At 36.2% G+C, this 24,477-nt stretch overlaps 2 protein-coding genes across 4 annotated transcripts in view; both read left to right on the plus strand.

Annotated features, from left to right (window-relative positions):
- The window catches only part of LOC306869044 (vascular cell adhesion protein 1-like), a 709,597-nt gene that overhangs the window by 677,009 nt on the left and 8,111 nt on the right, over positions 1-24,477 (plus strand). The window contains exon 1 of one of the 2 annotated variants that reach the window (XM_079415616.1): positions 14,189-14,411. The exons of the other annotated variant lie outside the window; for it this stretch is intronic. Coding sequence (XP_079271742.1) covers positions 14,357-14,411 — 55 coding nt within the window. The 5' untranslated portion in view covers positions 14,189-14,356. Of the gene's footprint in view, positions 1-14,188; positions 14,412-24,477 lie in introns of those variants that run through there. 2 annotated transcript variants of the gene reach the window in all.
- On the plus strand, positions 566-14,139 carry LOC306869054 (angiopoietin-related protein 2-like). Of its 2 annotated transcripts, XM_079415635.1 has the most exons (8): positions 566-909; positions 2,060-2,210; positions 2,285-2,581; positions 3,538-3,675; positions 4,248-4,455; positions 8,433-8,626; positions 13,182-13,452; positions 13,544-14,139. In XM_079415635.1, exons 2-8 carry the CDS (start codon positions 2,205-2,207, stop codon positions 13,726-13,728), a joined length of 1,299 nt encoding a protein of 432 aa, XP_079271761.1. In that variant the 5' UTR covers positions 566-909; positions 2,060-2,204; the 3' UTR covers positions 13,729-14,139. The 2 variants fall into 2 exon arrangements, with proteins under 2 accessions (XP_079271761.1, XP_079271760.1); XM_079415634.1 differs by having other exon boundaries at positions 780-909; positions 2,060-2,581; positions 13,544-14,137.

Here is a 24,477-nt window from a genome sequence, read left to right on the forward strand (position 1 = left end):
AAACCAGTCGTAAGTGTCAATTTTTTTAAATTGATATTTACACATCACCTGGAAGCTGAATAAATAAGTTTTGATGTGTGGTTTGTTAGGACAGGACAATATTTGGCTGAGATCTGAGAATCTGGAATCTGAGGGTGCAAAACAAAAATGTCAATTTTGAGAAAAATCACCTTTAAAATTGTCCAAATGATGTTCTTAGCAATGCATATTACAAATCAAAAATAAAGTTTTGATATATTTACGGAAGGAAATTTACAAAATATCTTTGGAACATGATCTTTACTTAATTTCCTAATGATTTTTGGCATAAAAGAAAAATGGATCATTTTGACCCATGCAGTGAATTGTTGGCTGCTACAAATTTTGTATTACCGTGCTACTTATGACTGTTTTTGTGCTCCAGGGTCACATATTGTAAAGTCATGGTCAGTCTACACGATGAATGGGAGTGAAAGAGAGGGCGGTGGTGGGTGTGCTTGTTTGTGGGGGATAGGCCTGTGTAGGACCAGAAAGAAGGGGGGCTGATTTATTAGGATGGTTTGTAATTACACTCTTCTTTGTTTAGAGATCCTCTGACAAGAGCTGATCTTCCTGCTTTAAAAGTGTACTGTCAGTCTGGGTGTCTCCCACTGCCCACTGTCTTTGAACATCTCCACTGAAGACCAGCTGGAGCACTGACCAGACATCCTCTGCTGCAGTCATTATGTTCAATTATTAATGGCAAAGGCGTGTTTCCCTTTATGACTGATTTATGAGTGATTTTTCATTGATATTATAATCTTTTAGATATAAAGAGCACGGATCAGAAGCTCGGAGCATAATATCTTGTTTGCATTAGTCAGAGGACAAGGCATTAACTTAATAAGAGACCAAATCCAAAAAGAGAAGATCATCTGGTGATATAAGAAGGTAAGATAAATATCTGTTCATAATGTTAGGCCTATTTGTTTTCTCATGGTTATATTCCACATGATTTCTTTAAAAAAAAACAATAAAAAAAAAACTACTGTACATTTAAATAATCATATCAATTATGTATCCTTCTGTTGAAAAATCCCATAAGTATTACTTTGGTATTTTAATGAGCCTCTCTCTCTCTCTCTCCCTCTCTATATGCAATTTTAGTCATTAGTGAAACTTTTCCAAAGTATTTATTAATTGATAGCTCACAATTACTTTAGATACATTTGCTTAAAATTTCAACAAACTGCTATTACTTTTGTTGACTTTGGTATTAATAGGTATCCTCTCTAATAGGCATCACTGTTCTTTTTAGTGCCTTTGTTTAGCTGTTTTATAGTTGCCTCAGTCAATGTTTAGATTTGTTAATTGCTTATGACATTTATGATGTTTACTAAAGCTATAATTTTCATCAGTATTGACTTTAGCTATTGATTTTGACAATCAGATGAAATGATAGGTTGACTCAGGCTCTGTGTCTGTTGACATGCTAATTAACCCAAGAAAAGGCAAAACTCTGTTTTACCTCCCACATGAACATCTGGCCTGCATCAAAACTGGAGGCCTCTTCAGTTCATGACTGAGTGAGAGGGTGGTTATAATGTTAAAATTTAGGCAGGTTTTAGCTCACTGGAAAATTAAAAATATTTGTGACCCTGGTCATAAGTAGCACGGGTATGTGTAGCAATAGCCAGCAATACATTGTATGGGTCAAAATATTCCATGAAGATATTTTGTAAATTTCCTATCGAAAACTTAATTTTCAAAACTTAATTTTTGATTAGTAATATGCATTCCTAAAGACTTCATTTGGATAACTTTAAAGGCGATTTTCTCAATATTTAGATTTTTTTGCACCCTCAGATTCCAGATTTTCAAATAGTTGTATCTCAGCCAAATATTGTCCTATCATAAACCATACATCAATGGTTTTGTGGTCACAATTGTTTATTACTTTTTCACAAGTCAGATCAAGTCTGAACAACACAATCTCATGGCAGTTTGCAACATTTTTTTTTTTTTAGTTGAATTGGAGGCTAATCCATATGAATTTGTACAGTCTGTGAAATGCTAAGATTTTGTACTATTTGTTTGTTAGGATCATATTGGACAGTTTATTGGCTCAGTCGCAACACTTATGGAAATTCCAGTAACTTGTGCCTTGGTCTCCCTGCTGGTTTTTGGTGGGGCCTGCTGTGTGGACGGCCGCCAGGAAGCCTCAAACGCAGACACCTCCAAGGGTGATGCAGGTCAGAAAAGGCCTTCTCGAGCAACAGAGAATAAGCCGAGCCGCTGTTCCTACACTTTCATTGTACCTCAACAGAAGTTAACGGGGGCGCTTTGCGTGAGCACCGAGACGGCTCGTGTCAATCGCTCTGAGACGGCATCCCTGCGCGCTCTGCTGGACCGGCAGCAGGAACAGCTGGACACAATGCGTGGGCAGCTGGAGCAGGAGGGCGCACTGGCCAATGAGATGAGAGTTCTGCGCAGGGAGAGCATCAACATGAACGCCCGCATCACCCAACTCTACGCCCAAATGCTGAATGAGATCATCCAGAAGAAGGATCAGGCTTTGGAGCAATGGAGGCTCGAGAGTTTGGTGCTTAATGCAACAGCCCAGGTAGATCAAAGCATTCCTACTGTAAAGAAACATCATTATTATCTCAGTTGTTTCTTCCAGACGCAAGTGAGATTAAATGGAGAACAATCAAATTTTTCACTGGAATGTCTCAAACTGTGCAAACATTTGTCACAATACCAAATTGTGCAATGAAAAGCCATAGATTTTATTATAAACTAAAAGAAAAAGGAAAAAGTGCGTTTTTGCATATTTTTAATAAGAATACTTTTTTATGGAAAAATATACTTTAAAAATATATACTTAAGTGACTTAAGTGAAGCAATTTGTCGAACATTTGAGTGATTTTTTGACCCACTTATGTAGGACTTAAGCACATCTTTTGACAAGGATTTATGGTGAACTAAAAATATGCCATTTCTATTTAAATTTATATGTCTTGTATTTCAGTATATTTGTAAACACATATTTGTTATAATGAAGTTGTAATTTAGTACATTTAAAATAGGTTAATTTTACATTTTAAAGTAAAATTTAAATGTAATAATATTGCATAACACACTTCTTTAAAGCATGACAGAATATTATTGAAACCATAAATTAATACTGTAAAGTTAAACTTTTATTGTGACGATATTACAAAGCACACTTTAAATGTGTTAAAAACAGTAATGAAAGTGTACAGTCTCTTTAAATACACTTAATTAAATTAATATTATATTATCTGCAATACACGTTATAATACAAATATATTGCATTACACTAAAAATACACTATTATATTATCTGCGTACATTTTTTACAAATACTCTTAAGATTTGAAGTACACTACAAGTGCACATTCAATACTATTAAGCACACTTGATTTTCACAAGGAATGTATTGATGCATTAATATATGGAACATTATTTGGACCACTCATTAAGTTTTCTACATTTCAAATGTTTTATTAAAATTGTTAAATTGTAAAAAAAAACAAAAAATCCACAAATCCGACAGGTGCTTCAGGTGTCCAGCAATTACAGAGACCTGGAAAAGAAGTATGATGCACTCACTTCTCTAGTGAGTAACCAGAGCCAACTAATCACACATCTGGAGAAACAGTGCCAGCTCAAGGACCCCACTAAAGCACCGCAAGTAAGAGCCATCTGTTATGTATTCTGTGCCTTTGTGCTTTTGCTTTGTAATGTGGACTTTTATGTTATAGTTTTACTTGTTTCCTGTTCCTGTTTCCTCTTGTCATTAGTCTGCTTGTTTCCAGCTGTGTTTAGTTAGTATTGTTAACTCCTGTCTATAGCCCTTGTTTTTCTGTGTTCATTGGCCCTGTTCCAAAATGGCACCTTGTGGTCTTCTTCTGAGGCCGCATGTTCGTCAGCCACAAACAGCAACACACACGGCGACCACTAGAAAAATGCACATGAAGTGTGCCATTTGGGATTGGGCCATAGCCTGGTGTTGTTCTTTAATGGATGTGGCGTCAGTGAGCTCAGCCAGTGGCTTGCATCTTGTTTCTTGGTTTTATGGTTTTCTTGTGTTTTGTTATCGTTTTAATAAACACTGTCTGCATTTGGATCCAACTGTCCCTCAACTCTAAGCTCTCCCTCTGCGACACAGTCTGAGCTTTCAGGTTTCACTTTGGGTATTCCACAAACAAACAGCAGGTGCATCCCCCCAAAACCAAGTGACATTTCTTATGAATTTCTTTACAGGAAACCACATCACTTCCGGTTCAACAGTCAAGTGGGTTGGTGAATGTGAACACGGAGCCTAAAGAAGTTGCCAGCAATGTCCAAAGAGACCAAAGTGCCCCTTTGCACCAAGAACAGAGTCCTCCAGAACTGCTGGAGACCTTTGATGGCTTGCCCAGTCTGCCAACAGACACACCTTTCACCAGTTACCCCGTGACTAAATCTCCAGGTAGCCTAAAACCCCCTAAAGGCTAGGGTGTAGCTGCCACTGCTGTTTTGAGTGGTTTTTAGTGTGTTGCTATTGAGTTTTCTAGGATTGTCAGTGTACTGAACGACCTAATAATTACTAATAATAACCAAATAATAACCCAGTGTGGTCACTCCTTTGATGTGGATGCATATTTGTTGCCTATTATATCATCCTCCAAGTGAAAATCTTAGGAAATGGTCACCCTGTTTCAACAAGCTACCACATTTGAAGTGTAATTCATGTCTGCAGCACAAATGATGCAAGATGAGTTTCGCACCAAAGTTTAATATTTAGAATTAGGAGTTTGTTTAAATCCTTAACCTAAATAGTAATGATGATCCTTATCCTAGCAAAAGAGTAAAAATCCCAGATACGAGTCGTGTCCGGTTTTCCCACGTAGGAGTTCGGAAGCCCTGGGTGTCAGTGACCTTTAGTCAAGAAGCTTTATCTCTGAGAATTCCAAACAGTGTCTTATCAGAGATGGTGACACTCATTACTCTTCACAGGACTGTGAGAGCTGCGCTCAGGCTGAAAGCTGTTTTAGCATGAGCACACACATACATGTACATAGCAGAGGCAAGTTAATCACCACCTTTATAAAAGCTTTGTGACACAACCCTTGAATTACAATGCAATGCTTTTGCCTCCACCAACTCGGGTGTGAGATTACAGGACACACGTCCACTCCATTTAACGAACCCAAATTAAGCCACTGTTACGGCAGCCACTAAACTGTTTTAAAGCACACTCATGCTGACATTTACAATTGAAGAAGGGTTTCGAGTAATATATTTGTGTTTGAAAAAAATCTTTGTATTTAAAGGAACAGTTCACCCAAAAATGAAAAGTAAAAAAAATTTACTCAGGCCATCTAAGATTTTGATAATTTGTTTCTTCATCAGAGCAACTCTAGAGAAATTTAGGGTTATACACTTGCTCACCGGATCCTCTGCAGTGAATGGGTGCCATCAGAATGAGAGTCCAAGCAGATGACGAAAAGGTCACAATAATCCACAAGTAATTCACACAACTCAAGTCCATCTGTTAATGTCTTGAGAAGCATAAAGATGTTTGTCTGTTTATAATAAATCCATTAAGACATTTTTAACTTCAAACAATGGCTTCTGGCTAAAATGCGGATGAGGGTGAGTACAGGTACAAAAAAAAATTGTACTAAAAAAATAAAATTAGAATATCATGAAAAAGGTCTATATTTTTTGTCACTCATTTCAGAAAGTGAAACCCATATAGTATATAGATTCATTACAAATAGAGTGAAATATTTCAAGCCTTTATTTCGTATTATGGCTTACAGATAATGAAAAGAGGAAAAAAGGAAATTTTAAACAGAAATGTCAGGCTTCTGAAAAGTATGTTCATTTCTATGCACTCAATACTTTGTTGGGCCTCCTTTTGCAGGAATTACTGCATCAATGCGGCGTGGCATGGAAGCAATCAGCCTGTGGCACTGCTCAGGTGTAATGGAAGCCCAGGTTGCTTTGATAGCGGCCTTCAGGTCATCTGCATTGTTGGGTCTGGTGTCTCTCATCTTCCTCTTGACAATACCCTATAGATTCTCTATGGGGTTCAGGTCAGGCGGGTTTGCTGGCCAATCAAGCACAGTAACACCATGGTCATTGAACCAGCTTTTGGTACCTTTGGCAGTGTGGGCAGGTGCCAAGTCCTGCTGGAAAATGAAATCAGCATCTCCATAAAGCTTGTCAGCAGAAGGAAGCATGAAGTGCTCTAAAATTTCCTGGTAGATGGCTGCGTTGACTGTGGACTTCAGAAAACACAGTGGACCAACACCAGCAGATGACATGGCAGCCCAAATCCTCACTGACTGTGGAAACTTCACACTGGACTTCAAACAACATGGATTCTGTGCCTCTCCACTCTTCCTCCAGACTCTGGGACCTTGATTTCCAAATGAAATGCAAAATTTACTTTCATCTGAAAAGAGGACTTTGGACCACTGAGCAACAGTCCAGCTCTTTTTCTCCTTAGCCCAGGTAAGACGCTTCTGACGTTGTCTCTGGTTCAGAAGTGGCTTGGTAGCCCTTTTCCTGAAGACATCTGAGCGTGGTGACTCTTGATGCACTGACTCCAGCTTCAGTCCACTCCTTGTGAAGCTCTCTCAAGTGTTTGAATCAGCTTTGCTTGACAGTATTCTCAAGCTTGCGGTCATCCCTGTTGCTTGTGCACCTTTTCCTACCCAAATTCTTCCTTCCAGCATTTAATATGCTTTGATGCAGCACTCAGTAAACAGCCACACCTTTCAGTAATGACCCTCTGTGACTTACCCTCTTTGTGGAGGGCGTCAATGTTCGTCTTCTGGATCATTGCCAAGTCAGCGGTCTTATCCATTATTGTGGTTTCAAAGAACAAGAGATACCCAGAATTTATACTGTAGGGATGGTCATTAACTGAAACTCAAATGTAAATATTCTAATATTTTGAGATACTGATTTTTTACTTCCATGTGCTATAAGCTCTAATCATCAAAATTAAAACAAAAAACTTTTGAAATGTTTTACTTTAACTTTTTGAAATAAGTTACAAGAAAAAATGAACTTTTTCCACGATATTCAAATTTATTGCGATGTACCTGTACATTTTCAGCAGTTCTTTTCATTTTTTGGCGAACTGTTCCTTTAAAAGAAAAGCATTTACAGAGTGAATTTAAATGAAATATGAAATAATTTTAAAACATTAAAAAAGGTAAATAAAATAAAATAAATGAAAATAAAACATAATTTTGAAATAAAATAAAATGCATTTTTTTTTATTGTTTGCAGATACCAACATGTGAATACAGTGATTCATATGTTGATATTTGTATGTTTGTATGTTTGTTTGTTTGTTTTTTTGCTTCTTTAATACATCTGATAATTTTCTTCAAATCTAACAATGCAAACCATTTTTTTAGGTTTTAGTCTGTATGGTGCCGTAGTCTGTCTTGGTGCAGATGTATGGAATGTGCCATTGAGGGCAGTAGGTCAAATTCTTCTGGTGGTTTGTAGGAATGTGAATTCTTCCATGCTGAACTGATAAGTAAAGGCTGAGAAATGGTTGTATACAGTATACAGGTCATGACCTTGCTGCTTTCTGAACCAACAGAACCGCAGCCCTTCCTTATCATCCATCCAGTGTGGTGGCTTTTGCCGGTGCTGTGAGGAATCATTCATCACCCCTCTTTCTTGGGGTTTTGATGCCAGAAGAGACTTTATTATCATTTAGACAATAAGGCCGAGACAACTCTGCAGAGCAAATCTCCAGAATCTTTTTCCGCATTCTCTTTTATACATTTTTTTTTCTCTAAGCGTGTTCAGTACATGTATACGTGTTTGTCATGGGACCACGATGTAGTCAGGAGGCCTTAATTTTATGTTCCGTGAAAATAAGGGCCCCATTATATATTTTGCCTAAAGGAAAAACAGGACAAGCAGCTTCCCCCTATGCCTGCACTTCTCATACAGATTTCTATAATTGCAGGCAAATACACATGATTATAATAGTAGAATATGTTGATATATAAATGGCTATATTCACATTGATTATACTCAAATAATTTATATTTAGATTAATAAAACTCTTCGTCACCAGCTCCTTCACACTATCTGTTCATTATAGAGTGCTGCCACACAGCTCATGTACTCAACTCAAATGCTAAATCTAAAATTATAAACATAGAAACTAGCTTCTCTAAAAGCTTCAGTTCTGTTGAAGAGCTATTGTAAAAACTGTCTTTTAAAATTGAATGATATCATACCAGTGAAACAAACCAACTAATACCACAAAACACTGGGTTATTTTCCCATCACAAATGATGTTACTTTCTGGAATGGTAATGTCATTTATCCATTGGCTTTTGTCATTTAATACTCAATTGCCACCTTAAAAAAAATTATTAGGGACATGAAAATGTACTGAATAGTATACGGTCTCTTTTAAAGGGCCGTGGAATGACTGTCATCATGTGCTGGAGTCAGGAGAGAAGACCAGTGGCATCTACCTGCTGCGACCGCGCAATACTAACAAGCTTCTGCAGGCCTGGTGTGACCAGAGCAGAGCTCAGGGTGGCTGGACCATTATCCAGAGGAGACAGGATGGCTCTGTCAACTTCTTCAGGACCTGGGAACAGTACAAGGTGCACGAAACAAAACATTACTTATGTGGTCAAGTTGATATAGTAGGCCTTTAAATAAGCCTATGTAGCATCTGTGCTAAGTGAACTTGGTGTAACATTTCCGCCAAAGCAATTAGTTCTGAACACATTAAAAAAAAAAACATTGCACATCTCTGTAATTCTTTATTTTAATGATCCCTTTTGAACATTCTGTCTAATATAAGTAACTTTGCACCTACACGTCAACAAACTCTCAATAGAATATTAGTAGACTGTCGGATTAATAACTGCTAACTCTTTATTGTGATGGTGTCGCAACTGACACTCTACTGACTATAAAGTAACTTTGCAAGTACATGTCAACTTATTCTAACCCTAACTCTACCAGTTTACTAATACTCGACTAACATTCTATTGAGAGCTAGTAGATATGTAGATGCAATGTTTACTTATAGTCAACAGAATGTGTTAAAGGGACCATCAAAATAAAGTGAAACCCACATCTCTTAGTAAGAGTACTTTGTGACAGCTGAAAAGTATGTACTTTATAGTATGAATGTAATCTGTACTACATTGAGATGTTATCATTGTCATATGACCTACCAGCATCAGTTGTTTCTTTTTTATTATTAATTCCGACATGGGCCTACTACTCATTTCACATACTGTCTTTCGCCTAATATATATGATAGGATCTCAAGATGGTGCCGCGCATGGCAGCAATTGTGCTTGGCTCTCCAGTTGTTTTAGTGTTTTTGTTAGTTTTTCCTGTTTTTTGTTTGTCAAACATGATCAGTTTCACCAAGGAAGAACTGCTGAACATTCGGTAGAACACACAAAATCTCCAACCGGTTTTCGATTATTCGAATGTTTTGCTGAACATATGCCGCTTTTCCACTGAGTGGTACGACTCGGCTCAGCACGGCACGGCTCAGTTTGGCTCGGTTTGTGTTTCCACTGATTATTCACGTGTCATTATAGTTGCGCCGCCTCTACTGCCGTGACTCCTGAAAAACGTTTTAATTCTGCGTCGCTCCATCACACTCTCACTGGATCCGCTCCTTGGCTATCAACGAGAGGACAGTCTGTACTTCCTCAACAGACAACGTTGTTAAAAGAAAGGTGAGCTCATTCAAAACAGTTGCGTTCGATCCTTCGCTGGCTGTGCTGATTTAAATCTAGGGGGTCTGTTCTGTGCCTCGTGCCGCAAATTCAATGACGCAGGCAGTGACAATTCTCTCCGACCAATCAGTGATCAGCAGAGTTTACACGTCACGTTTTGGTAACGGTACGGCTCGCTTGGAACCTCGGCCGATGTGGTACTAAAAAAAGTACCAGGTTCCAGGTACTGTACCCAGTGGAAAACCCCCCAAAAGTGTGCCGTACTGAACTGTACCGTGCCATACTATGCAGTGGAAAAGCGCCAATAGTGGTCGGCGGAGCTGGCACTGTTTAGGACACGCAGACTGGGGAAGCAAGCCGGTGCGCTCTTGAAGCTCAGACAGGCGGATTTCGAATGCGGTTGTCTAGCATCCATCTGGCTAATCTCCGCTCTCTACCCAACAAAACAGACGAACTTCTTCTGCTTTCCCGGTTAAACAAGGACTTTTCAAACTCGGCTGCTCTGTGTTTCACAGAAACCTGGCTGAGCGGCGCCATTTCAGATAGCACGTTACAGCTGCCTAATTTCCAGATGATCAGAGCAGATCGTGCTTTTCATCAACTGTAAAACTTTCTACTCACCGCGGGAGTTTTGCTTGTTCATTCTCGTGAGTGTCTACATTCCACCGCAAGCGCACGTGAGCTCAGCTTTACAGAAACTCGCTGATCAGATTACAGACAAAGAACAACAACACCCGGACTCTGTTTTTAATCATTCTAGGGGACTTTAATAAAGTCTTATTTGGCAGTTCTCTTCCATGAACTGCCAAAATACAGACAGCATGTTACATGTCCCACCAGAGACAGTAATATACTGGATCACTGTTACACAGCAATAAAGTATGCATATCACTCCGTCCCACGGGCAGCTTTAGAACTCTCTGATCACTGTTTGGTTCATCTTATTCCGACCTACAAGTAGAAACTGAAATCAGTTAAACCTGTATTAAGGACTGTAAAGAGATGGACTAATGAGACAGAGCGGGTTTTAAAAGCCTTTTTCGACCTTACTGATTGGAGTGTTTTTGAAGCTGCTGCAAACTATCTGGTTGAGCTTACAGAGACTGTAAGATCTTATATCAGTTTCTATGAGGATATGTGCATTCCTACCAGGACTCATCTAACTTATAACAAAGACAAACCATGGTTCACTGCAAAACTCAGACAGCTCCGTCAGGCCAAAGAAGATACTTACAGGAATGTGGACAGAGTCTTGTATAAACAGGCCAAATATACACTGGAAAAGGAGATCAGAGTGGCAAAAAGGAATTAAGCTAAGCTAAGGATCCAATTCTCTTCCAGTGACATGGCTTCAGTGTGGAAAGGTCTGAAAGACTTCACCAATTACAAGACACCATCCCCCAGCACTGAGGAGAATCAACAACTGGCCGATGATCTGAATGAGTTCTACTACAGGTTTGAAAAAACACCATTCACACCTCCTGCATGGGACTGCATTACATACTGCAACACTTGGACAGACCAGGGACTTATGTGAGGATCCTGTTTGTGGACTTCAGCTCCGCTTTTAACACTATCATCCCAAACTAACTCAGCCCTCTGTCCCCACCTCCGTCTGTCAGTGGATCAATAGCTTCCTGACAGACAGGCATCAGCTAGTGAGGCTGGGAAAATACACATCCAGCACCCGTACGATCAGCACTGGAGCTCCTCTGGGCTGCGTTCTCTCCCCACTGCTCTTCTCCCTGTACACCAACGACTGCACATCTAAAGTCCCCTCTGTCAAGCTCCTGAAGTTTGCAGACGACACCACACTCATCGGCCTCATCCAGGATGGTGACGAGTCTGCTTACAGACAGGAGGTTAAGGAGCTGGCTGTCTGGTGCAGTCTTAACAACCTGGAGCTCAACACGCTCAAAACAGTGGAGATGATCGTGGACTTCAGGAGAAACCCCCCTGCACTCCCCCCACTCACCATCATGAACAGCACTATGGCTGCAGTGGAGTCATTCAGATTCCTGGGCAGCACCATCTTTCAGAACCTGAAGTGGGACATTCACATTGTCAAAAAGGCCCAGCAGAGGTTGTACTTCCTTCACCAGCTGAGGAAGTTCAACCTGCCACAGGACTTGCTGAAACAGTTCTACTCTGCCATCCTTGAATCCATCCTCTGCACTTCTATAACTGTCTGGTTCAGCTCAGCTACCAAATCTGACCTCAGATGACTACAGAGTGTAGTCCGGACTGATGAGCGAATCATTGGTACAAGCCTCCCCAGTCTCCAAGAACTGTACTCATCCAGAGAGAGCAAAAGGACTGGTAAAATCACTCTGAACCCCTCACATCCAGCATACTCCCTCTTTGAACTGTTGCCGTCTGGTCGACGCTACAGAGCTCTGAGCACCAGAACGAACAGACACAGAAACAGTTTCTTCCCTCAGGCAATCCATCTCATGAACATTTGAACTCTTAACAATAAACATGAAACACACAACACTATAATATTTTTTATTTAACACACATACTTATTACATTTCAAATTTGCAGCTAACATACCTGTACATACTGAATTGTCTATTTGTATATTGTGTTTGTGCTATTTTGCATATTGTCCATTTTGTATATTTGTACATATTGTTTTTATTATCTGTGTCCTGTCCTGCCACTGTCATTCTGTCGCACTGTGGAGCTACTGTCACTAAAACAAATTCCTCGTATGTGCAAACATACCTGGCAATAAAGCTAATTCTGATTCTGATTCTGAAATATATAGTAGTGTCTATTCAGATGCATCCATGGTGTATACAGTACACACACACATATACTATATAAACAAAAACTTTTATTTTGGATGGGATTAATTGTGATTAATCGTTTGACAGCACTAGTTTCTGGATTAATCAATGTGCTTGAACAAATCGTTCGAGTGAATAATTCAATAACTCATAGGGACAGTCATTTATCTAGTTCCTGAATGAATCAGTGTGTTCGATTGAATCGTTTGAATGGATGAATCAATGACTCCCTCATAAAGACGGTCACTTGTCACCACCTACTTGTGTATTGTGTAGAAAGAGTCATTGGAATATACCAACCACTAAAGGCGAGAATACACTACATGACTTATGCCAAGATTTCTCCTCTGTTACCATTTACAAAGTTGGCAAGTATATGATACCCAATGTTTTAAAATCGGTTCAGGTTATCTGTTCAGGCATATAGTGTATTCCATCTTTGATCATCTCACACCTATAACCATGGGTAGCAATGTTGTCTGTCCAGGTTTAGTCCTTGGCCCTTCACAACTGACAGGCATTGTGGGCCACATAAGATGCAAAATAGGGTCCATGGGGGGGCACTCATGAGCACCCTTATGAATAATTAAAAGCAGATTTGAATGCAAAGAAAAAAAGGAATATCTTTAATTAATGACATAACTATTGCCTATATACAGCAAGGCTTTGGAAATCTGGATGGAGAATACTGGCTGGGTTTGGAGCACCTGTACTGGCTCACCTCTCAGGCCACCTACAAGCTGCGAGTAGCCATTGAAGACTGGCAAGGACGTGAGGCGTTTGCGGAGTATGACAACTTTCAGGTGGAACCAGAGAGTGACTGGTATCGTCTACGGTTAGGCAGTTATCAAGGCAATGCAGGAGACTCACTCTCATGGCACAATAATAAAGCGTTCACCACTCTGGATCGCGATAAGGATGCTTATTCAGGTGTTCATTCTATTTTTTGTATTTCACATCATTTGTATGGTTTGTCATTAAAAAAGCTTTTTTAAAGCCATCTGTTGTTTGTCCTCCATAGGTAACTGTGCTCATTACCAGAAAGGCGGCTGGTGGTACCACATGTGTGCCCACTCCAACTTGAATGGGGTGTGGTATAGAGGAGGCCATTACAGAGGTCGATACCAGGATGGTGTTTACTGGGCAGAGCTCCACGGAGGCTCATACTCCCTAAAGAAAGTGGCCATGATGATCAAACCTGCTTAACAGCCACAGAAACAAATCGGCAGAGCACCCAGAGAGTTGAGAGTACTTAGATTGAGTGCCACTTTTTGCCACCTTTTCTACACAAAGATATGTGACAATGAGCACTAAGGGTTTTTGTGGAGCTTCAGGTTATTTAGTTAGAGATCTAGTCTTGAAGTTTTATTAATATTGTTCAAACAAAGACATGATTTGAATATTTTTATTCAGATGCATTATTGTATTTTGGAATATTTACATTTGATTGTATTTTGTTTTTCAAGTATGAAATAAAAAAAATGAAGGTATTTTGGAAAATTGCATAGATATTGTACATATTCTTAGTCACTAGCAGAGTGTTGTTTAAAATATATGTATTTTTACTTTATTTCTTTAATCTACAACAGCATTAATTAAAAAAAAAGTTTTATTCATATTTTGTATTCGTTTTACGCCATTTTTTATTGCCTCACATGTGGTTTTCCTCTTTCTTTCTGCGAGTTAAGTCAGCATTTCCTGTTCTCAGACACGCCATACCTTACTTATCACAATTAAGAGAAAATAAATCCTTTTCACAAACAACACCAAAGGAGACTGCATCTATCATCCATCTCAGGCATTACAGGCATCATTGCGTATCACTTGCTTGACAATGCTTCTGCTTCAGCCGTTGATAGGTCTCTTGCTGATCAGCCTTGCTCATGGCGGTAAGTTCTCACCATTCTGTCTTTTCAGTGTGTCCTTCTATGGATCCTTTCAACTTTTTAATTATTTTGACAGCTAGAAGCCAAGCAATTCATCTAGGGAGGGAGTTCATCATTTTGGCAGTTCTGTTTATTTCTTTTGTTTTTAGATATTTTTATTTCTTTATTTAGCCCTATTTCTACTAACACTGAAGCTGTTTGATGGTGTCGAAGGTGATGTGGTTAGACCTCCATGTTCATTTACAAATAATAAGTGTGTTAAAGCTATCACAGTTTGCAAAGTGTTCATTCTGATTTTATTTAACAATTGATCTTAATTTCTAAAGCCAGATACCTTTAACTTTTTATTTGTCAAAAGTTGTGACTTTTCAAAAGTTATTAGAGGGTGTGGTAAGTGTTAGTGTCTGAACAGAAACTAGAGCACGTGTAGGCAGTCCTTCAAGTAACTTTCACACTTCTAACGCCCGAATGTTAAGGACATGTTGATCTTTGCTTCCCTTCTGTACACAGGGTGAGAAGTGAGAACATATGAATGAGATCAGTTCATGTATGAAAACTTTTAAGGAAACTGAATATTGTTGAATTAGTAGATATGTTTGATATGAATGTGATTACTATGGTGTTTTGAATGGCATCTCTGATGATATTCTGCGAGGGAATGTAGGTGGTTGTTTACTAGCTGGTTTGGCAAAATAATAGCAACAAACCACATGATTTGTCATTAATGTCTGTTTTGGTTCAGGATCAGTTACGTACCAAAGTGTAATAGTTAGAGTTAAGGGTTGTTTCCTAACCATAAGAATGAGCACTGATAAAACCAATGGTTGCCAAGCACCACTTATTACACCAAAAACAATTACCTAAAATGATCTAAAGCCTGTTTCAGTTGTCTTGTACAATTAAAGACTGTATACATCTAGATAACTCTAGTAGAATGCTCGTAACTACACTGGCATTAGAAACTACTGCTCACTGAACGAAGCATCATTGCTCATAGTGTTAGTCCATGCAGCTATCCACAACCTACACAGAAGCTCTGCTCTTCTGCACAATGGTAACGACAGAAATATAACAAACTCTTTCAAATGTCAAACATAACTGAACATTAAACATTACCAGATGTTTCCCTTCACTCAAAACACATAAAATAGCACTTAATTTCAATATTTACTCTCCATATCCAGCCATATGCAAAGCATGCCGAGTTAAAACTCAATAAATAAAAATAATTCTAAAATAAATACGTAGCCTTTATTCCTTAATTTTATGATCTTAGTTCCTAAATTTAAGCCTAGATTAAAGCCCTATCTTAAGTTTTAAAAAATTAGGAAAATATCTCTTGGTTTTATAAGTGAAATGTTGTCAATATTTTCTGTACAACACAGCAAATTTGAAAGTGTTTCAAATTAAATTGACACTCGCAGTGTATAATTTACACAGGTCCACAATAAATGGAGTTAAACTAACACTTGAAACACTCCATAGAGTTAAAACACTGTATGTGTTCAACATTAACAATAATTTGGTGTAAAAAAGGAGGGAAAACACTAATAGTGTCAAAACTACACTAGGCGTGTCAATAACTTAACACCAAGGGAGTTATTTCCAGACTAATATAGTGTTCATATTAACCCTGATTTGCCATTAAATGCGATCTGCATTCAGTTCAACTACAAATGCATGTGTATATTCAATAACAGCCAACACGTTGTATCAGTTTGAACCTTTATTTTCAAAAACTTAAGAGAACACTTAATACAAATTCACCATCATATCACACATGTGAAGTCTGCAGGACAAAAGACCTGTAAAACTTAAAAATGCTGGCTGTTAGAAGTACTCTCAACTTAAGATATATTTGTAATTAAAATACATGATGCTCTGAAAAATGTTTTGTCAAAAGTTTGTTGATGCTTTGCATGCAATGTCAATGTTGTAGACTAGTGTAGCAGGAAGATAAAGACATTGAAAAGGACCTGCTGAACAGGTTGAAAACATAGTGGACTTAGAGTTCAATAGTACTCAAGGAGCTGGTTCCTTCAGAAGGGATGAGAAGCTTGTCCGACCACATGGTGATTCTGCCCTTGATCCTTCTCAGTAGCAGTAGGTATGGCAGGTCCTCCCTCTGACTGAGATGGGTTTCAATACTGGTGCAGGTGCAGGACTGTAAACAGCAAAAACTAAAATTTGTTTAAAGAAAAAAAAAAAGTGGAAAAAAAGTTAATTATTCTGTGCAACAATGAATGTATAAACTTTGATGATGAAATGTACTTTAAAGGGTTAGTTCACCAAAAATGAAAATTCTGACATCATTTACTCACCCTCCTTGTGTTCCACGCCCGTAAGTCTTTTGCTCATCTTTGAAACAAAAGTGAATACTTTAGTGAAAACAGAGATTTATGTCCATCCATTCAGTCCACACAGCTACCACTTTGATGCTTCAAAAAGTTCATAGAGTGTAAAATTACTAGGAATTGTGGAGTTTTGTTAATTTTCTGACGAGACATGGTTCTCTTATTAGGTTGGCTTGAGAAAGCCAACCTACTGATCTTCTACTTAAGCTTAAATTGGCTTAATTGAGAAAACCAACTTACTGAAATCCTATTTAAACACTATTATTATTATTATTATTATTATTATTATTCTTCTGAGCGTAAACTTCAAGACAACTACAGACTCCAAACTCAGCCCAGATCTTCAGACTGATCTCGCCGGGTGTGCTATATCTTTTCTAACTGATCAGACTTATGGTTTTCATAAAAATTAAGATTTAATATCATAAAAAAAAATCCCATAGACTTACATTGACGGAATGTTCAGATCTAACTGTCAAAATTCAAATGTCAACACACTGAAGCCCATTTCACTCACTCAGACTTCCCTTCTATGTACTATTACTAACCCATTCAAACTCATCTAATATTTCTCATCTATCTATCTATATCTATCTATATCTATCTATATCTATCTATATCTATCTATATCTATCCATCTCTGTCTATCTATCTATCTATCTATATCTATCATCTGACTATTTCTATCTATCTATCTATCTATCTATCTATCATCTGACTATTTCTATCTATCTATCTATAATCTGACTATTTCTATCTATCTATCTATCTATCTATCTATCTATCTATCTATCTATCTATAATCTGACTATTTCTATCTATCTATCATCTGACTATTTCTATCTATCTATCTATCTATCTATCTATCTATATCTATCATCTGACTATTTCTATCTATCTATCTATCTATCTATCTATCTATCATCTGACTATATCTATCTATCTATCATCTGACTATTTCTATCTATCTATCTATCATCTGACTATTTCTATCTATCTATCTCTGTCTATTTATCTATCATCTGACTATTTCTATCTATCTATATCTATCCATCATCTGACTATTTCTATCTATCTATCTATCTATCTCTGTCTATTTATCTATCTATCATCTGACTATTTCTATCTATCTATCATCTGACTATTTCTATCTATCTATCTATCTATTTCTATCTATCTATCTATCTATCTATCATCTGACTATATCTATCTATCTATCATCTGACTATTTCTATCTATCTATCTGACTATTTCTATCTATCTATCTATCTATCTATCTATCTATCTATCATCTGACTATATCTATCTATCTATCATCTGACTATTTCTATCTATCTATCTCTGTCTATTTATCTATCATCTGACTATTTCTATCTATCTATATCTATCCATCATCTGACTATTTCTATCTATCTATCTATCTATCTCTGTCTATTTATCTATCTATCATCTGACTATTTCTATCTATTTATCTATCTCTCTCTTTCTATCTATCTATCTATCCATCTCTGTCTATTTATCTATCTATTTCTATCTATCATCTGACTATTTCTATCTATCTATCTATCTATCTATCTATCTATCTATCTATCTATCTCTGTCTATTTCTATCTATCTATCATCTGACTATTTCTATCTATCTATCTATCTATCTCTGTCTATTTATCTATCATCTGACTATTTCTATCTATCTATTTCTATCCATCTCTGTCTATTTATCTATCTATCTATCTATCTATCATCTGACTATTTCTATCTATAATCTGACTATTTCTATCTATCTATCTATCTATCTATCTCTGTCTATTTATCTATCATCTGACTATTTCTATCTATCTATCTGACTATTTCTATCTATCTATCTATCATCTGACTATTTCTATCTATCTATCTATCTATCTATATCTATCTATCCATCTATCATCTGACTATATCTATCTATCTATCTATCATCCTATCTATCTATCTATCTATCTATCTATCATCTGACTATTTCTAGCTATCTATCATCTGACTATTTCTATCTATCATCTGACTATTTCTATCTATCCATCTCTGTCCATTTATCATCTGACTATTTCTATCTATCTATCTATCTATATCTATCTATCATCTGACTATTTCTATCTATCTATCTATCTATCTATCTATCTATCTATCTCTATCTATCATCTGACTATTTCTATCTATCTATCATCTGACTATTTCTATCTATCTATCTATAATCTGACTATTTCTATCTATCTATCATCTGACTATTTCTATCTATCTATCTATATCTATCTATCATCTGACTATTTCTATCTATTTATCTATCTATCCATCTCTGTCTATTTATCTATCTATTTCTATCTATCTATCATCTGACTATTTCTATCTATCTATCTATCTATCTATCTATCTATCATCTGACTATTTCTATCTATCCATCTCTGTCTATTTATCTATCATCTGACTATTTCTAGCTATCTATCATCTGACTATTTCTAGCTATCTATCATCTGTCTATTTATCTATCATCTGACTATTTCTAGCTATCTATCTCTGTCTATTTCTATCTATCTATCTCTGTCTATTTCTAGCTATCTATCATCTGACTATTTCTAGCTATCTATCATCTGACTATTTCTAGCTATCTATCTCTGTCTATTTCTATCTATCCATCTCTGTCTATTTATCTATCTATTTCTATCTATCTATCATCTGACTATTTATATCTATCTATCTATCTATCTATCTATCTATCATCTGACTATTTCTATCTATCCATCTCTGTCTATTTATCTATCATCTGACTATTTCTAGCTATCTATCATCTGACTATTTCTAGCTATCTATCATCTGTCTATTTATCTATCATCTGACTATTTCTAGCTATCTATCTCTGTCTATTTCTATCTATCTATCTCTGTCTATTTCTAGCTATCTATCATCTGACTATTTCTAGCTATCTATCATCTGACTATTTCTAGCTATCTATCTCTGTCTATTTCTAGCTATCTATCTCTGTCTATTTCTATCTATCTATCTCTGTCTATTTCTAGCTATCTATCATCTGACTATTTCTAGCTATCTATCTCTGTCTATTTCTATCTATCTATCTCTGTCTATTTCTAGCTATCTATCATCTGACTATTTCTAGCTATCTATCATCTGACTATTTCTAGCTATCTATCATCTGACTATTTCTATCTATCCATCTCTGTCTATTTATCTATCATCTGACTATTTCTAGCTATCTATCATCTGACTATTTCTAGCTATCTATCATCTGACTATTTCTAGCTATCTATCATCTGACTATTTCTATCTATCCATCTCTGTCTATTTATCTATCATCTGACTATTTCTAGCTATCTATCATCTGACTATTTCTAGCTATCTATCATCTGACTATTTCTAGCTATCTATCTCTGTCTATTTCTATCTATCTATCATCTGACTATTTCTAGCTATCTATCATCTGACTATTTCTAGCTATCTATCATCTGACTATTTCTATCTATTTATCTATCTATCTCTTTCTATCTATCTATCTATCTATCTATCTATCTATCTATCTATCCATCTCTGTCTATTTATCTATCTATCTCTTTCTATCTATCTATCTATCTATCTATCTATCTATCTATCCATCTCTGTCTATTTATCTATCTATTTCTATCTATCATCTGACTATTTCTATCTATCTATCTATCTATCTATCTATCTATCTATCTATCTATCTATCTATCTATCTATCTATCTATCTATCTATCTATCTATCTATCTATCTATCTGTCTATTTCTATCTATCTATCATCTGACTATTTCTAGCTATCTATCTCTGTCTATTTCTATCTATCTATCTCTGTCTATTTCTAGCTATCTATCATCTGACTATTTCTAGCTATCTATCATCTGACTATTTCTAGCTATCTATCATCTGACTATTTCTAGCTATCTATCATCTGACTATTTCTAGCTATCTATCATCTGACTATTTCTAGCTATCTATCTCTGTCTATTTCTAGCCATCTATCATCTGACTATTTCTAGCTATCTATCATCTGACTATTTCTAGCTATCTATCATCTGACTATTTCTAGCTATCTATCATCTGACTATTTCTAGCTATCTATCATCTGACTATTTCTAGCTATCTATCATCTGACTATTTCTATCTATCTCTGTCTATTTATCTATCATCTGACTATTTCTATCTATCTATCTATCTATCTCTATCTATCTATCTATAATCTGACTATTTCTATCTATCTATCTGTCTATTTATCTATCATCTGACTATTTATCTATCTATCTATCATCTGACTATTTCTATCTATCTATCTATCTATCTATCTATCTATCTATCTATCATCTGACTATATCTATCTATCATCTGACTATTTATCTATCTATCTATCATCTGACTATTTCTATCTATCTATCTATCTATCTATCTATCTATCTATCTATCATCTGACTATTTCTATCTATAATCTGACTATTTCTATCTATAATCTGACTATTTCTATCTATCTATCTATCATCTGACTATTTCTATCTATAATCTGACTATTTCTATCTATCTATCTATCATCTGACTATTTCTATCATCTGACTATTTCTATCTATCTATCTATCTATAATCTGACTATTTCTATCTATCTATCTATCTATCTATCATCTGACTATATCTATCTATCTATCATCTGACTATTTCTATCTATCATCTGACTATTTCTATCTATCTATCTATCTGACTATTTCTATCTATCTATCATCTGACTATTTCTATCTATCTATCTATCTATCTATAATCTGACTATTTCTTTCTATCTATCATCTGACTATTTCTATCTATCTATCTGACTATTTCTATCTATCTATAATCTGACTATTTCTTTCTATCTATCATCTGACTATTTCTATCTATCTATCTATCTATCTATCTATCTATCTATTTCTATCTATCTATCCATCTCTGTCTATTTATCTATCTATTTCTATCTATCTATCATCTGACTATTTCTATCTATCTATCTATCTATCTATCTATCTATCTATCTATCTATCTATCTATCTATCTATCATCTGACTATTTCTATCCATCCATCTCTGTCTATTTATCTATCATCTGACTATTTCTAGCTATCTATCATCTGACTATTTCTAGCTATCTATCATCTGACTATTTCTATCTATCTATCTATCTATCTATCTCTATCTATCATCTGACTATTTCTATCTATCTATCTATCATCTGACTATATCTATCTATCATCTGACTATTTCTATCTATCCATCTCTGTCCATTTATCATCTGACTATTTCTATCTATCTATCTATCTATCTATCTATCTATCATCTGACTATTTCTATCTATCTATCTATAATCTGACTATTTCTATCTATCTATCTATAATCTGACTATTTCTATCTATCTATCTATCTCTGTCTATTTATCTATCATCTGACTATTTCTATCTATCTATCTATCTATCTATGTCTATCTATCTATCATCTGACTATTTCTATCTATCTATCTATCTATCATCTGACTATTTCTATCTATCTATCTATCTCTGTCTATTTATCTATCATCTGACTATTTCTATCTATCTATCTATCATCTGACTATTTCTATCTATCTATCTATCTATCTATCTATCTATCTCTATCTATCTATCTATCCTAACGACATGCTATAAACATGCTAGCGACATGCTAGTCCCTTGCTAATTATGCTAACGACATGCAAGTTACTTGCTAATCATGCTAGCGAAATGCTAGTACCTCGCTAGTCATGCTAGCAACATGCCAGTCACATGCTAATCATGCTAGAAACATACTAGCGACATGCTAGTCATGTTAACAACATGCTAGTCACATGCTAATCATGCTAACAACGTGCTAGTCACGCTAATCATGCTAGAAACATGCTAGCGACATACTAGTACCTTGCCAGTCACATGCTAATCATGCTAGCAACATGCTAGTCACTTGCTAATCATGCTAGCAACATGCTAGTCACTTGCTAATCATGCTAGCAACATGCTAGTCACTTGCTAATCATGCTAGAAACATGCTAGTCACATGCTAATCATGCTTGCAACATGCTAGTCAGTATCTGTCTGTCTGTCTGTCTATAAATCTATCATCAAGCTTTAAGCTTTTCAAACTATGTTAATCTTCAAACTATTTCAGACTGAAAAGCATCAAACTAAAACCTTTTTAAACTTCTTTAACTTTTTTAAACTTTTCAAACTCTTTTAAACTTTCTGGTCCGGCTTTCTCAAGTCAAATTAAAGTTTGTCTCGACAAACTTTATCTAGTTGAAATTAGGCTTCTATTCACAAACCGTGATCAGCAAACAAACAGTTCCTGTTAAAGTTCCTTCACTTCATTCAAAACAGTCCCTTCCATTTACCATATCTGATGTTTGTGTTGATAAATGTTTATGTGAATAAAAAGCCTAAATTCAATATGTTCATCGTACAAAGCGATCAAGTCTCTTCAGAAAATATAGAATAAATTGCTCAATTCATGTGGATTAGTTTTACAATCTTTTTATGAACTTTCTGAACCATCATAGTGGTATTTGTGTAGACTGTCAATGCAGCGACAGAAATGTTAGGAATGACATGAGGGTGAGTACATGACTACTTGGATTTCAGTAAATTAACCCTTTCATCAAAACAAAAAACAAACTTTGCAACAGTATTGTGAGTTTTACCTTATGGAAGTGCACAAGTTTGCCTCATCTTAGTTTCCATCCTCATCGCTATTGTTTTTCCAGGGTGTCTTGGACAATCTGATTAAACATGACAACAATACAAGTGACAACTTAAGACTAGTAAAATAATGGCAGGGAATTATTACACAGACAAATCAAATGTTAAGAAAAACATGCATGCATACCTGTTAGCCTTAGCATCTATGCTAAAGACTTTGCTGGCTGATGCCTATTGATTTTGCACTGCTCGGTCTCTTTATGGTCAGCTGAAAAGAGTGAATACTTGGAGGATCTTGAGAGTGACTAAGAGAAAAGCAAAATAACTTCATGATTCATGTCTGTCAAGGCTTAATTCATACAGGGCTACAGATAAACCTTTTACACTATCATATTATGGATGCCTTCAAAGAATGTGTGAAGTGTTTATATACAGATGCATCTCAAATTAGAATGTCGTGGAAAAGTTCATTTATTTCAGAAATTCAACTCAAATTGTGAAACTCGTGTATTAAATAAATTCAGTGCACACAGACTGAAGTAGTTTAAGTCTTTGGTTCTTTTAATGGTGATGATTTAGGCTCACATTTAACCCATTTAAGCCCACCGGAAACTATAGTTGCCATTTTCCTTTTGTAAATATTTTTCTAGATGTTATCCATGTTTTAGATCTAAATGACATGCAAGCAAAGAACCAAATAAAAGGGTTTCAAGAGAGAGAGAAAAAAGAAAAACCCACTTCCTTCCTGTGATATTATGAGGCTGTCAACTTCCTACTTCCAATTTCTTTCTTGAGGGTGACTAAGAGAAGTCAAGACAGTCAAGCACACCAACACCATGGTCATTTAATCAGCTTTTGGTGCTTTTGGCAGTGTGGGCAGGTGCCAAATCCCACTGGAAAAAAAAAAAAAAAAAAGTAGTGTTCAAAGTTGATATACTTACCCTGAGGTATATGCCAGCAGAAACACTTTCTTCTGGACATCTTAAATGTTGCCGCCAC

The sequence above is a fragment of the Barbus barbus genome, assembly GCF_936440315.1.
Source record: "Barbus barbus genome assembly, chromosome: 4".
In the NCBI taxonomy this organism is placed as follows: domain Eukaryota; kingdom Metazoa; phylum Chordata; class Actinopteri; order Cypriniformes; family Cyprinidae; genus Barbus; species Barbus barbus.